The sequence below is a fragment of the Prunus dulcis genome, chromosome 2, assembly GCF_902201215.1.
Source record: "Prunus dulcis chromosome 2, ALMONDv2, whole genome shotgun sequence".
In the NCBI taxonomy this organism is placed as follows: domain Eukaryota; kingdom Viridiplantae; phylum Streptophyta; class Magnoliopsida; order Rosales; family Rosaceae; genus Prunus; species Prunus dulcis.
Genome location: NC_047651.1, coordinates 7,048,152 through 7,064,060, shown reverse-complemented (window position 1 = coordinate 7,064,060; position 15,909 = coordinate 7,048,152). Strand labels below are relative to the sequence as shown.

The 15,909-nt window shown below is 39.1% G+C and overlaps 1 protein-coding gene and 1 long non-coding RNA gene across 2 annotated transcripts; both read left to right on the top strand.

Annotated features, from left to right (window-relative positions):
* The first annotated feature begins 1,659 nt into the window (after positions 1-1,659).
* Positions 1,660-7,727, top strand: LOC117620332. The gene is made up of 3 exons (XR_004584737.1): positions 1,660-1,696; positions 6,494-6,557; positions 7,692-7,727. It is a non-coding gene; the product is annotated as an uncharacterized LOC117620332 (long non-coding RNA).
* Positions 7,728-9,119: 1,392 nt separating this feature from the next.
* LOC117620061 (histone-lysine N-methyltransferase, H3 lysine-9 specific SUVH5-like) lies at positions 9,120-13,811 on the top strand. The gene is made up of 4 exons (XM_034350154.1): positions 9,120-9,292; positions 10,029-11,479; positions 12,856-12,953; positions 13,222-13,811. Exons 2-3 carry the CDS (start codon positions 10,063-10,065, stop codon positions 12,927-12,929), a joined length of 1,491 nt encoding a protein of 496 aa, XP_034206045.1. The 5' UTR covers positions 9,120-9,292; positions 10,029-10,062; the 3' UTR covers positions 12,930-12,953; positions 13,222-13,811.
* Positions 13,812-15,909: the final 2,098 nt, after the last annotated feature.

The following is a 15,909-nucleotide window of genomic DNA, read 5'->3' as shown; positions in this document are numbered from 1 at the left end:
TTTATTGTTCTTTCTTTGTCTTCATTTAATTAGTTTTACTTTTATTGTTCTTGATTGCTTGTGTGTTTATGATAAATTTTTTAAAATGTTTTCTAAAAAGCAACTTTCTGGAAATCTCAAAAGACAAAAAAAGAAAAAGGAAGAAGAAATTGCTCAAAACCTAAGAGGATCTTTAAATAAATATTTCCTTAAAAATAGTGAGGCACCAAATTTAGCTGAAGAACATAATGAAAATGACATAAATGAAAAGGAGAACGAAAATGAAAATGAAATTGAAACTAATTTGAACCGTGAAGTACCAAATTTAGCTGAAGAACATAATGAAAATGAGAACACAAATGAAAATGAAAATGAAACTAATTTGAACATTTATGATCCAAGAGTCTGGGATAATCTTGATCTAAAAATGAGGGATTTACTTTTAGAAAATGGTCCTATAAGAGAAAATAATCACAAATTCCCTATTGATGAACAATGCAGACATTTTTCTTCACATTTTTATCTTCGAACATTACCAAATGGGGAGACTCATGATAGAAAATGGTTAGTGTACTCAAAGGAGTTGGATAAAGTGTTTTGTTTCTGTTGTAAGCTGTTTAAAACAATGCATGCTAGAAGTCAGTTAGCAAGTGAAGGACTAGCTATATTATGCATTGAAAGAGATATGTTGGAAAACATTAAATATGATAGTATAATTGATGATTTTGCTTCTAAAACTGCAACAAGAAGACATTTTAAGTGATCTTTTGTGATTAGGATTTCATTGCTATTTTTATTTTGTAGGTGCATATGAAGGTGAAGCATAGGGACATGCAAGTTAATTTGTTGTTGATTGTAATGTTTTCAATCGGGTACTCTTTTTCCTTCGTTTGAGGCCCAAAGTTTTCTATATTATTGGTTGTAAACTCTTATAATTTTAATAAAATTTATTATTTGATAAAAAATTGTAATTATATTTATTTATTTGTTTATAAAGGGAACATTCTTGAACTTTGGCCCTAGGCCTTAAATCACCCAGGGCCGGCCCTGCTCTTAACTACAAAATTGAACCCATCATAAACTTGTTAACTTCGCTTTGTAATTTTACATCATAAAATTGAACCCATTCTGTAAGAACCCAAAACAAAATATCAAAAAAAGAAAGAAATATCTAGAAAGGTAAGGAAAATATCTTTTAGCAAAATGACCAAATTGCCCTCGCATATTTTAATGGGGAAAATTTGACTTTTTGATCGAGAAAGAATTTGGGAATTTCGCTTACGCCATTGCGTAGAGCACGGCGAAAGGAGTTCGTAGACACGGAGTAGACCCGAATCGGAGCTGTAACGAAGAAGTTATGGTCTAAAAACCGCGAAGGGCAAAATGGTAATTTGGCCAAAAAGTCAGATTTTATACCCCCCCTCTCTCTTCTCCCCGTCACTTTCTCTCTCCTCCCTCTCTTTCCTTCGCGCGATTTGGGGTCGTGCGACCCTTCGCCTTCCAAGGGACGGCCCGACCACCACAGGCCGAGCCGATCTCCGCCGTTGGTACCTACGGGTCCGTCTTCGTGTTGCCGTCACAACCTGACCGATCTCAACCCCGGGGCCGCCCTGAGTTGGCCGGAAAAACCATGTTTTCCGACGGAGGTTCCTGCAAAACCACCCGAACTTCCAGCTCGAAATTCTCCTTCGTTTCTCCACCAAATCGATCGAGTAAGGTATGGTTTCTCATCTATTTTTCGTGCTCTAGCTGATGGGTATATGGGCTTTGATCGATTTTAGCGATAAGAGGTTCGATTTTCGACTTGAAGTTTGGCCGAAACTTCGGCCCTTCGAAACTACGGTTTCTGGTCACTTTTTGGGGGTGGTCCAAGAACAAAAGTTACTCCAAATGGGGTGTTTTACCTAGGGTAGGAGTTTGGAGTCTTGGTTCCGAGATTTTTCGGCCACCCGGTATCGCTTTGGACACCCAAAGCTGCCCGCGTGTGGTGGAGCGCGTGGGCGAGGGTAATGATATAATTATGTGCAGATTTGTGACCCTCGTGTCGTCACGAGCGTGTGGAATTTCACGGATCTTGATTCGGAGTCCGTTTGAGCCCCGAACGAATTTTCCATATCGCGCGATCCGTGAGTGCTGTGTCGTTAAATAGTCGGATCGAGCTGAATTTCGGATATGTCGGTCTACGTAATTTCAGGATCGTGTAGGATTCGACGGATTGCGAATCGGAGTCCCGGATACTCCGGAATCGCGAACCCTAGGGCTAGGGTTAGGGTTTTAAGAGATAACGCGATTTTGGCCGATCCGACCGTCCGATTCGGACCAAATTCGCAGAATATGGTTCCCGCTGTATGAGAAACCTTCATGGAAGCCCAGATTGGCCATCGGAGGCCGTGGACCCGCGGGGTCCCGGGTCGGCCGGTCGGATAGCTTATCGCTTCAGTAAGCGTCGGGTCTTCCAAATCTGGCCTAAGAGTCTAAAAAGCTAAGGTGGGCATAAGAGTAACCTGAAACGAGTGAACGTATTTCTAGGAGCCGGGGGCAGGGTGTTTAGTTGAAATTCTTTTTATTCAGCAGTTTATTAATTTAATCTTTATGGATAATCAGGCATCAGAGGTCCAGCCGATCAACATGAGGAAGCTTCAAAGGGTCAAATTAGCTTGGACCATCTGTGAGTGGACCTTCTTTCATAAATCAGATTTCATGAATGACTTGATGTGCTTTTATATGAATTGATGTGCTTTTATATAAAATAGATTTTATAAATGATTTTATATAAATGAGTTTTATATTTGAGTTTATTTGAGTAAGTTTCTTCATTCAGTCTTTGAGTAAGTTTTAATATGATTTTGAATATGAGCAGTACAGTAATAATTCTATAAGTCGGTGCTGCTTATTTACCAGTTACAAAAACAGAGTTTGAGTTTTGAATCAGTTAAGACCGCAGCACGACTTGAGTTTTACAGTTATTATTCAGATATTTCTTTTTAAAATGACATTATTTTAAAACCACCTCGTACCCGTTTTTCTTTATGGTGATTACCCAGAGTCGGACCGATGTCTACGGACATCCAGTCTGATTATAGTTCAGTCAGAGCACTTGACTTGCCTCACGAGTTTCGGGGACGCTCGGACCGTGAGTGCCAGGATTTGCGGCTCGGCAGACTTGGTGTCCCGAGACCTGCCAGGATTGCGGCTTGGCTGACTTTATGTCCCCGAGACCTGCCAGGATTGCGGATCAGGCTGACTACGGTCCCCTGCACCTTGCCAGAGCGACTCGAGTTGACTTGGTGTCATCGAGGAATCTGCCGGCGGGACAGGCTGATCATAGTCCCCTGATTTCTCCAGTTTGCGGCTCGGGTAAGTCTGTGTGACGCCCGAGCCCTGCCAGGGAATTGACGGAAATGACAGGGGTACATACCGGTGGTATTTTCAAAGGATTCTGAGTTTCTTTATTAAATGTTGATTTTCAGCTATTATAAATCAGTTTTTCTGCTTTTTCAGATATAGATCCCTTTATATTTGTTCAGTTATGAAAGATCTGAGTACAGAGTTTTTATACGCGTTGGATTTTAGTACTTTTATGAAAGCTTTGAATTCAGTGGTTTGTATGAAACTTTCAAGTTTGAATATGACTGATATAGAATGCCTTGAATTGACTACGCGTGATATAATAAGTAAGTATTCAATTTTATTTAGCTAAATTTATTTTACCATGGGGGATATTATGTTTATGAGAATTGTTTTGAAGAACATTATTGTTGCTTTGGTCCACTCACATTTTCAACCTGTTTTTCGCCCCCAGGCCGTAGAAGTACGCGGGATCCACCACCGGGCCAATCATAGTCTCTGCGCCAAGGTAAAGTTTTGCAGAAAATCCTTGCAACCTTGAAAACCCTAGAAAATGCTCTGATATCATGTTGAACATAAGGAACCGAGGTTGGAATCTGTTTGTTGACTTAGTCTGGCTGTTGGTAGGGTTTCTGAGATTGTTTGACAGGTGAAAAGTTTTGGGGTTGGTCAAAATACAAGGGAGACTCTGCCGAATTTTCGGCAGAAGTCTAAGGAAAATTTAAAGAAAAATTGAAGTAAGAAGGGTAAAAAGGTCATTTGTGCCCGACATTCGCCAGGTGTCGGACACGTACAGGACTTGGCTCGAATTCCAAAGTGGAAATTGGGTCGGGACCTGTCAATTTGGTATCAGAGCATAGGTTTTACTTCCTGTAGACTTCGCACTCTGTGCATCCTCGTTTTCTTCTCAAGTTGGGCCCAAATGGTGGTGGTATCCATAGGAAAATTAGACAATTATCTCGATGTAAGGAGATGAGATTTTCAAATTGGACAGAAACTGCACCGGTGTTTGAACCGGTAGAGAAATCTTTGTCAGAGGCTTAGCAGGAGCCGTATTTACGGTACTTAGTGGACAGGGAGATCCAAACCTCCAGTAAACCTTAGAACTGTTAGCTCAGGCTTTCGTCAGCCCGAGATTCATCCTTGAGAGAGGGGAATCCAGTAAAAAAAAAAAAAAGGATTGAAAGCTATAAATTTTGGTAATGGTTGCTTTCAGTAGTAAAGGAAGATTGAATTGAAAGGAATAGAGTAGATCAGGGAGGTTTGGATTGTTCTAGAGAGACGATCAGTTTAAGGAAATGACTCAAATTGTGGAAGGATATTGGAACGTAACGTACTATAGTTTCAGAATGATTCGAGTAAAAATGTTGGTCTGAGAGTATGCCTTAAGTGACAGTTGTTGGATTTCCTTGGATTATATGATTCCAATAGATGCCTTACTCGAAACATAGTATGGATCACCCAAGTATGAAGACAGAATATTAAGTAAGGTGAAATGAGATTTAAGGAAGTCAGGGAGCCAAATCCTAGCTAGATTGGACCCAATAAGATTATAGAACGTGTAGAAAACAAGCAGTTCAGATTTTTGGAAGAGAAAGTAATTAGATTTCAGTGAGATGTGCAGTGTCGTAATCCGAGTAACCAATGCAGGAGCAGTTCTTCTCCCCTCCTGGAAGGACAGAGATGCAAATTTCGAGGACGAAATTTTTATAAGGGGGGTAGATTGTAAGAACCCAAAACAAAATATCTAAAAAGAAAGAAAATATCTAAAAAGTAAAGAAAATATCTTTTAGCAAAATGACCAAATTGCCCTCGCATATTTTAATGGGGGAAAATTTGACTTTTTGATCGAGAAAGAATTTGGGAATTTCGCTTACGCCATTGCGTAGAGCGCGGCGAAAGGAGTTCGTAGACCCGGAGTAGGCCCGAATCGGAGCCGTAACGAAGAAGTTATGGTCTAAAAACCACGAAGGGCAAAATGGTAATTTGGCCAAAAAGTCAGATTTTATACCCCCTCTCTCTCTTCTCCCCGTCACTTTCTCTCTCCTCCCTCTCTCTCCTTCGCGCGATTTGGGGTCGTGCGACCCTTCGCCTTCCAAGGGACGGACCGGCCACCACAGGCCGAGCCGATCTCCGCCGTTGGTACCTACGGGTCCGCCTTCGTGTCACCGTCACAACCTGACCGATCTCAACCCCGGGGCCGCCCTGAGTTGGCCGGAAAACCATGTTTTCCGACGGAGGTTCCTGCAAAGCCACCCGAACTTCCAGCTAGAAATTCTCCTTCGTTTCTCCACCAAATCGATCGAGTAAGGTATGGTTTCTCATCTATTTTTCGTGCTCTAGCTGATGGGTATATGGGCTTCGATCGATTTTAGCGATAAGAGGTTCGATTTTCGACTTGAAGTTTGGCCGAAACTTCGGCCCTTCGAAACTACGGTTTCTGGTCACTTTTTTGGGGTGGTCCAAGAACAAAAGTGACTCCAAATGGGGTGTTTTACCTAGGGTAGGAGTTTGGAGTCTTGGTTCCGAGATTTTTCGGCCACCCGAACTCGCTTTGGACACCCAAAGCTGCCCGCGCGAGCTGGAGCGCGTGGGCGATGGTAGTGATGAAATTCTGTGCAGTTTAGTGACCCTCATGTCGTCACGAGCGCGTAGGATTTCGCGGATCTCGATTCGGAGTTCGTTTGAGCCCCGAACGGATTTTCCATATCACGCGATCCGTGGGTGCAGTGTCGTTAAATAGTCGGATCGCGCTGAATTTCGGATATGTCGGTCTACGTGATTTCAGGATCGCGTAGGATTCGACGGATTGCGAATCGGAGTCCCGGATACTCCGGAATCCCGAACCCTGGGGCTAGGGTTAGGGTTTTAAGCAATAACGCGATTTTGGCCGGTCCGACCGTCGAATTCGGACCAAATTCGTAGAACATGGTTCCCGCTGTATGAGAAACCTTCAGGGAAACCCAGATTGGCCATCGGAGGCCGTGGACCCGCAGGGTCCCGGGTCGGCCGGTCGGATAGCTTATCGCTTCAGTAAGCGTCGGGTCTTCCAAATCTGGCCTAAACCTGAAACGAGTGAACGTATTTCTAGGAGCCGGGGGCAGGGTGTTTAGTTGAAATTCTTTTTATTCAGCAGTTTATTAATTTAATCTTTATGGATAATCAGGCATCAGAGGTCCAGCCGATCAGCATGAGGAAGCTTCAAAAGGTCAAATTAGCTTGGACCATCCGTGAGTGGACCTTCTTTCATAAATCAGATTTCATGAATGACTTGATGTGCTTTTATATGAATTGATATGCTTTTATATAAAATATATTTTATAAATGATTTTATATAAATGAGTTTTATATTTGAGTTTATTTGAGTAAATTTCTTCATTCAGTCTTTGAGTAAGTTTTAATACGATTTTGAATATGAGCAGTATAGTAATAATTCTATAAGTCGGTGCTGCTTATTTACCAGTTACAGAAACAGAGTTTGAGTTTTGAATCAGTTAAGACCGCAGCACGACTTGAGTTTTACAGTTATTATTCAGATATTTCTTTTTATAAGGACTTTATTTTAAAACCTCCTCGTACCCGTTTTTCTTTATGGTGATTACCCAGAGTCGGACCGATGTCTACGGACATCCAGTCTGATTATAGTTCAGTCAGTGCACTTGACTTGCCTCACGAGTTAAGGGGACGCTCGGACCGTGAGTGCCAGGATTTGCCGCTCGGCAGACTTGGTGTCCCGAGACCTGCCAGGATTGCGGCTCGGCTGAATTTATGTCCCCGAGACCTGCCAGGATTGCGGATCAGGCTGACTACGGTCCCCTGCATCCTGCCAGAGCGACTCGAGTTGATTTGGTGTCATCGAGGAATCTGCCGGCGAGACAGGCTGATCATAGTCCCCTGATTTCGCCAGTTTGCGGCTCGGGTAAGTCTGTGTGACGCCCGAGACCTGCCAGGGAATTGACGGAAATAACAGGGGGACATACTGGTGGTATTTTCAAAGGATTCTGAGTTTCTTTATTAAATGTTGATTTTCAGCTATTATAAATCAGTTTTTCTGATTTTTCAGATATAGATCCCTTTATATTTGTTCAGTTATGAAAGATCTGAGTACAGAGTTTTTATACGCTTTGGATTTCAGTACTTTTATGAAAGCTTTGAATTCAGTGGTTTGTATGAAACTTTCAAGTTTGAATATGACTGATATAGAATGCCTTGAATTGACTACGCGTGATATAATAAGTAAGTATTCAGTTTTATTTAGCAAAATTTATTATACCATGGGGGATATTATGTTTATGAGAATTGTTTTGAAGAACATTATTGTTGCTTTGGTCCACTCACATTTTCAACCTGTTTTTCGCCCCCAGGCCGTAGAAGGACGCGGGATCCACCACCGGGCCAATTATAGTTTCCGCGCCAAGGTAAAGTTTTGCAGAAAATCCTTGCAACCTTGAAAACCCTAGAAAATGCTCTGATATCATGTTGAACATAAGGAACCGAGGTTGGAATCTGTTTGTTGACTTAGTCTGGCTGTTGGTAGGGTTTCTGAGATTGTTTGACAGGTGAAAAGTTTTGGGGTAAGTCAAAAATACAGGGGAGACTCTGCCGAATTTTCGGCAGAAGTCTAAGGCAATTTTAAGAAAAAGTTGAAGTAAGAAGGGTAAAAAGGACATTTGTGCCGACATTCGCCAGGTGTCGGACACGCACAGGACTTGGCTCGAATTTCAAAGTGGAAATTGGGTCGGGTCCTGTCAAAGTAGACTTTTACCCAAATAAAAAAGGATTGGGATTTTAATTTTTGTTCCTATATGAAGCAACATGAACTTAATTTGAAGCAGCCGCACACATCAAAATAAAATAATTGAATTTGGTTGTTTGCTCTCCGACCTCCTGCTTCAAATTTTTTAATTCCAGGTTGGATAACTTTACATAGTCATAATTTTTTTCTTTGTTTATTTATTTTTCATGAGAATATATTTGTATCTGTTTATATGAGTGAAAATTGAAGTAATAATTGTTATAGTTATATGTTTCGTATCTTATATGTTCTATGCATAGAATATGATTTATTTTATTTTATTTTTTGTCATATCTCATAGATGGTTTTTGAGATATGAAGGAACGACGAGTGTTATTTTGATACTTAATTGAATAAACAATTATTTTCTGCATTTTATTTTTCCAAACATTGTTAAGGTTGAAAATTTGAATTTTTTTAATGTCTTATTTGGTCTATATATTGGCCCCACAACATGTAAATTCCTAGCTCTGCCACTGTTTGTAATATGGATCCGGACCATCTGCTTGTTTTTTCTCTAATTATTATTTACTAGCCTCTCAGCACGCACTTCCGCGCCTGCGAGAGGTTTTTTTTTTTTTAAAATTAAATTTATTTTATAATTAAAAAAGATAATGAGCAGTTGTGTTCTATAAAAATAGAATCCATTATATGATTTTTCTTTTAATTTTAATTTTTTTAATATGAAAAAGTGTGAATTTACCATATTATCTTCATTTAATTAATAATTTCAATTCTTAATGTTTGCATTAACCAATGGCATTTTCTGGTATTTTGAATGTTTCACCATTCTCTTCATTTTGCTTTATATATATAGATAACTTGCCACCTCATTGTTTAATTCCTTGTAGCAATGTTGACTCTAAATTGTATTTCTCATAAATTAATTTTCTTAGTTGGCGTCTGTGTAACACTATTCCTTCCTAGTGTCCAAATCAGGAAAGTCGCGACTTCTAGGACTCCTTCAGAGACTTGCGGGATTAAGAAACCCTACACTCTTCTAACTTCCTAAGGCCCATATATAAACCGACGCAAACAGAAGCCGAACAGACGACCGCTCTGAACTTATGGTCAAAACCGCTCAACTTCCAATTTCAAAACATAAACAAAGAGAGCGAGCCAGCGACTGGTGCGAGGATTGGACCACTATTTCAGTTTCTACTTTACCAGGTTTTTTCTTTCTTCTTATTTCCAAGATATTCTTTGCATTATAAATTTGAGAAGGTACAGTGTTATTTATTTATTATTATTTTTTTGTTTCGTGTCATAAATCACTTCCTTAAACTCTGCTTGATTTTTCAAACCAAAATCAGTTTAGCATATATCATTGTAACCGGTAAATATTGATGAAGGTTTTTAACAAAATCCTTAAGTTTAGGTCTTCACGTAACTTGAGAATCGTCTCTCTGATCTGAACTATCTAATTGGAATTAGGACTCAGGTCAAGGGTTAACCTGAGAATCTATGTAAATTGACCAATCATGAAGAATAATTAATGAGGGGTTGCCTTTCATATAAGAAAGAGGGACAAATGTGGTTACTTGTTTCCTTGTTGACCTTGGAGAGAGCAGTTTACTTACTTTGCTTGGAAGTAAATTTTTTTTTTTTGAACAATTTTCCTGCAGATTTTCGAGTTTGATGATGTATTTAGTTATTACATCTTTCGTATATTCTGTTATACCTTTCTTTACCGTAGTGTGTTGCTATTTAAGTAAATAAATAATCACTTTCTGTATTCGTTAATTTTGTCTATTTTAAATTATAATGCTGATGATTATACAAAATTTTCAACCAAGTATTCCATGAGTTATGGCGTATTTTGCAATGCTATTTTTTTAGATTAGCATGGTTGTTGTATTTGGTTAATGTTGGGTGGGTCTGTTCCTACTTTATACTTTCTATGTAGGCGTTCCTGCAATACATTTGAATCATAGCTCTTCATGGACAAAACACTTGAGAAACGAAAAGTCGGCGTTCTTCCCAACAGAAAGAGGTCGAGAGTTGATGATAAAGATGGAGTAATTCATCATGTCAAGGAGGCTTTGGATGAATATCGAGAGACATTAACTAAGCTCTTGCAAAAACATGATAGTGAATCCTACCAACAAGTTTGTTGGAGGCCTGATATTGAAGCAGCAATGTGTCAGAGAAAGAAAGGAAACTTGGTTAACACGAGGAAACAATTAGGACCAATTCCGGGAGTGAATGTTGGTGACGAGTTTCGCAACAGGGCTGAACTAACTGTTGTTGGCATCCATCATAAGTTTCTTCATGGTATTGAGTATATGAAGAAGGATGGGAAAATTTTGGCCACAAGCATTGTTAATTCTGGCCGTTACGCCAACCATGTAGCATCTCCTGATATCTTGACTTATTCAGGTGAAGGTGGAAATCCTAGGGTTGATCCTAAAAAGCCAAAGGATCAAAGACTTGAACGTGGAAACCTTGCACTAAAGAACAGCATGGAAGAAGGAACTCATGTAAGGGTAATTCGTGGTATTAATCGTTTTGAGGTGGGTACACGTGCTAAGAAAAGTTCTTTCAGAACTTATGTTTATGATGGTCTCTACATAGTAGAGAGTTTTTGGCAAGAAAGAGAGGAATTTGGCAAACTTGTGTTTAAATTTTTGTTGAAAAGGATATCAGGGCAACCAATAATCACATGGGGAAAAGCTTTGGACAAGTTGAAAAAACCTATGGTTTCAAAGGATATTGTTTGTAAAAATGACATCTCTGAAGGGAAAGAGAAGATGCCTATTCGAGTGGTCAATGCAATAGATAGGGCGACTCCTCCAGCTTTCATTTACAAGCGCAATGTCATTTATCCAGATTTCTTCAAGGAGACAAGAAAAGGAGGTTGTAATTGCCTTCACGGATGCTTAGAATCCAAGTCATGTCCTTGTGTAATGAGGATTGCAGGAGTTTTGTCATACAACAACACGATAACAGGCACGAAATCCCTTATTTATGAGTGTGGTACTACGTGTAAGTGCTCTTCTTCTTGCAAAAATAGAATTAGTCAACATGGAATTCAGTTTAAACTTGAAGTCTTTAGGACAAAATCAAAAGGATGGGGTGTCAGATCACGAACATATATTCCACGAGGAAGTTTTATATGTGAGTATGTAGGAGAAATTCTACAAGATAAACAAGTTAAACAAAGAAAGGGGTTTGTCATTGATGCCACACAACATGGGAATGTGGGAAGATTTGTCAGTCATAGTTGTTCTCCTAATCTATTTGCCCGAAGTGTCCTTCATGATCATGACGACGCAAGAATCCCACACATGATGTTATTTGCTGAGAAGAACATTCCACCGAACCAAGAGCTAACTTACGATTATAATTCTATAGTAGGTAAGATTTTATTATAAGATGGTCATTTCAGGATGAAAGTTTGTTATCATGGTTGGAAGTTGCGAAGACTCGTATTATTGGAAGAAATTTAGTGAGGCGCTAATTGGTTAGTAAGTTAGTGAGGCTCTGATTACTGGTTTGGACCCACTTCACAATGTCGTATCTTGATACAAATTGTTCATTTGTTAGGTCATCATTCAAAGATCACCCTTGCAATTGTGCTTCTTCAGGAAGTAGTTCCAAGTGATTTTCCAAGAAGCACTTGGGTTGTTTAAAAAAATTTCGACATTCTTATAATGACGCTTTTGTTAATAAATAAATGAAAACTCTTCTAACAAAAGCTTTTATGAGCAGAAGAGCCTTCTATCCCAAACGGGCCTTAGTCATCTAAATGTGATAATAATAAAAATAAACTAACATAATATTTTCTATAAACAATAAAAATATTCTTGATAACAATAAAATGGTTAAATGATCCATTTGGGTAAAATTTTGTAAGGGTGATCTTTGAATGATGACCTAAAAAGTGAACCGTTTGGATCATGATGACATTGTAGAGTGAGCTGGAACGAGTGGTTAGCCTCTATTAACTTACTATCCGGTTAGTGCTTCAGCATTATATATATATATATATATATAGAAATTCTCCTATGCTCCAGACGTTATTATCGTGCGGACACCATGTATTTTCTGTTACCCCTTCCTGTTTTCCTCCTGTTTACAATGGCATCCACACGATAATAACGTGCGGACATCCAGATGAGAGAATAATTGTTAGATTTTCTCCTATGCGGACGTTCGGACGTTATTACAGTGTGGACACCATGTATTTTCTGTTACCCTTCCCAACTTTCCTTTTTATTTACAATAGCTTCCACAAGGTAATAATGTTTGAACGTCCGCATAGGACAAGTACTGTAAATATGTTCATGCATATTTATTATTTACTGTGTTTCAATTTGGAAATGTATTATTTATGTATGAATATATATACAATAGAATTCAAAGCTGTTGCATGCAGGATCACGTGGTGGTCCTCTTAGAATTAGTGTCTTTAGTTTCTTTAAAAATAGTTCTCTTCCAGATCATGCATTTTCAAAACTTACTTAAAAGTTTTAGTTCAGTTAAGTGTCAAATACAACTAGCTGTGTGTAAACTTATCATTTGAACTTTATCTTTTGAGTTCATCAGCACAAGCTTTTTATGTGTAAAAAAATGTGATGTTATATCTTAGGGCTGCATAGCTTATATTGTGGAACATGGTTCTCCCAATGTAGGTATTTTTTACTTCAATTTTTATTACTTGTGCTCGGTCTTGGATGAGGCTGTAAGTGTCTTGTGTAGTGATTATGAGATAATGCTCCGGCTTGATGCAGGCGATTCCAATGGCACTACCATCAGACAAGCTCTCCTCGACAAACCATCTGGAGTTGCACCTAATATCATCTAAGGCAACTCGTTTTGGCCAATGGAGGTATGCTCTCGGGCTGTAGTTTCGATGGTTTTCTGACGTTTTGGATTTCTCGAAGCAATTTTACTGGACGTATGCTTATGTCTGATCATTCTATCAATGCTTAGATGATAGAATTATTGATGTAAAAGGCCAGTAGAAGTCTAAGGAATGAATTGAAAAAGTTCAAGTTTGCTTTGGTCATTGTGCAGAGTCTGCCGCATATTCTAATTATTTATTTATTTCTGTTTACACAATGAACACTTCATCACAAGGTTTGCTTTCTTTCCAGACATATCGCTGATGCTGCCCCTAAGCTTGCCAAAAGGAGTTTGTGCTTTAGTATGTGGGCCACGTTTCCCCCACCCTCCTTGGTCTCTATTCTGTCGGAATACGGTCTGCCGGCCCCTACGTGATCGAGTGGTCTTTTGTTGCTAAGGCTGGTTTTAGTTTGGTCCCGCTGTTTGACTCTGTACCTGTCTGCAATGTCCAGTCTCTCCTGCTGTTTGACTCTGTACCTGTCTGCAATGTCCAGTCTCTACTTTTTGTGTGCTCTTTTTCTGTTAGTTACTTCTGGTGCTGCCTTTCTTTGGGCATGCTTTGCTTTGTATTGTTTTCTCCTCTGCCTGCCTTTTCTGGGGCCTTTTAATGAAGTATCTTTCGACCCAAAAAAAAAATCCTCATAATATTGTGTACTAACCATAAGCTTTGGGAAAACCATATATACTTTAGTTATATGGTTTGGGGAAAATAAATATCTAAAATTTCCCAGAATTGTAATGAGAAACCCTCAATTGAAAGCCTGTTATTTTGTAAATTTCCACAACCGGAACCCTTCGAGACAACCAAAAGGGTTTTCGTGTGGAACGGGGTTTCAGCTCTGATCCTTTTTATTGTTGGAATTTTGCAGGTTTGTACTTAAAAGCTTAATGAACTGTTGCTGTGTTATTTTTAAGTCTGGTGATAAATGCAGGGGTCTTTCGATGAAATATTAAGATATGAGTTGGGCAGTTGGGGTCAGTTTTGTGTTCTTTGATCAGTTGGATCCTCTGTAGTTAGATTCCGAGATGTGATTGGCCAAGTTTTTTCAGAAAAATAATATGATAATATTTCATAACTTGCTCATTCTTGCGGCCTGCCTGAAGTTATATATATATTCATGAGAAAAGATTGCTCAAGTTTGAAACCGTAAAAGAAATTAAAAGGTAATCAGAAGTGATCATGATAATGATAACAGTAAGAGAATATTGAGGAAAGAAGTAGAAGGGAGAAGTCTGAGAATAGAAGGCTTTGTATTGATTATCTGTAAAACTGATTACAATGAAATAGTGCTTATATGGTAAACTAACAGACTTTCTTAACAAACTAATACATTCTCTTAACACTCTAATAGACTCTCTTAACAAACAAACAGAACACGTGTTATTCAATATAATATATGAATATATGGTTATTATTCCCTCTCAAACCCAGCTGAGCTGCTAAGTTGCGGATTCCTGCAATGTCTCAGAAAAATAGGACCATGTAGTCCCTTTGTGAAGATGTCTGCTACCTGTTCTTCAGTGGGAATATACTGCACAAACAAGTCTTTCTTTTGGACTCTTTCTCTTACAAAATGAAAGTCAATATCTAAATGTTTGATCCGAGAATGATACACAGGATTTGAACTTAAAGCAAGGGCTGAAAGATTGTCACAATGTATTGTAGGAGGCTGTGGTAAGAATATCTTTAAATCAAGTAAAACTTGTCGAACCCATGCTAGATCAGCTGCTGTATTGGCTAATGCCCTGTACTCAACCTCAGTTGAACTTCTAGAAACAGAATTTTGCTTCTTAGATTGCCAGGAAACTGGATTGTTGCCAAGATAAACCACAAAACCAGTGGTCGATCTGCGAGTATTCACATCTGAGGCCCAATCTGCATCACTATAAGCATGAAGATCCCAAGATCCACTTGTAAAATTCAGACCATGATCCAAAGTACCATGAATATACCTTAAGATGCGCTTAACCAACTGAAAATGTAAATCGGAAGGTTGAGTCATATACTGACAGACAGTATTAACAGCATAACAAAGATCAAGTCGAGTGAATGTCAAATATTGCAGTGCCCCAACAATACTCCTGTAGATGGTTGGATCAGATAAGGAGTCACCCTCCAAAGCCAAAAGCTGACAATGTGGCTTACATGGAGTAGTACAAGATCGACATGTATCCATACCAGCCTTTGCAAGTAAATCTCTAGCATATTTTGTTTGACAGACAAAGATATCTCCATTATCATGGTAAGAAATCTGCAGTCCTAAGAAGTAGGTTAATCGCCCCATATCTTTCATTTCAAACACAGCACTTAATTCATCAATAACCTCTTGAACTAAACTATCTTTAGAACCAGTCAAGATAATATCATCAACATAGAGGAGAAGAATAACACTATCTGAACCAACATGCTTAACAAAAAGACTTGGATCAGAATGAGAAACAGTAAAACCAATGGCTGGAAGATGACCTGTGAATTTTGCATTCCAAGCTCTGGGTGCTTGTTTTAGCCCATAAAGAGATTTTCTCAATCGACAAACATGGGTTGGATACTTAGAGTCTTCAAAACCTTGAGGTTGGCGCATAAACACTTCTTCTTCAAGGTCACTATGAAGAAAAGCATTTTTCACATCAAGTTGTCTAAGAGACCACCTGTTCATAGCAGCAATACTCAAAACCAATCGGACTGTTGTATGCCTTACAACAGGGCTAAACGTCTCACTAAAATCTAGACCAGGAGCTTGACTGAAACCTTGCGCAACCAAGCGAGCCTTATGTCTTGCTACAGACCCATCTGAGTTCTTCTTGACTCTATAAACCCATCGGCTACCAACAATGTTTTTATCCACACCAACAATGTTTTTATCCATAGGCATAGAAACTAAATCCCATGTACCTTGGGTGTGCAAAGCTTCAATTTCTTCTCTCATAGCCTGTATCCA

What these genes read in the sequence shown, in the direction of transcription:
- LOC117620061 (XM_034350154.1), top strand. Translation starts at nt 10,063, where the DNA reads ATGGACAAAACACTTGAGAAACGAAAAGTCGGCGTTCTTCCCAACAGA. An exon ending in CGATTATAATTCTATAGTAG is followed by an intron (nt 11,480 to 12,855) that starts GTAAGATTTTAT and finishes GGCTTGATGCAG; the next exon opens with GCGATTCCAATGGCACTACC.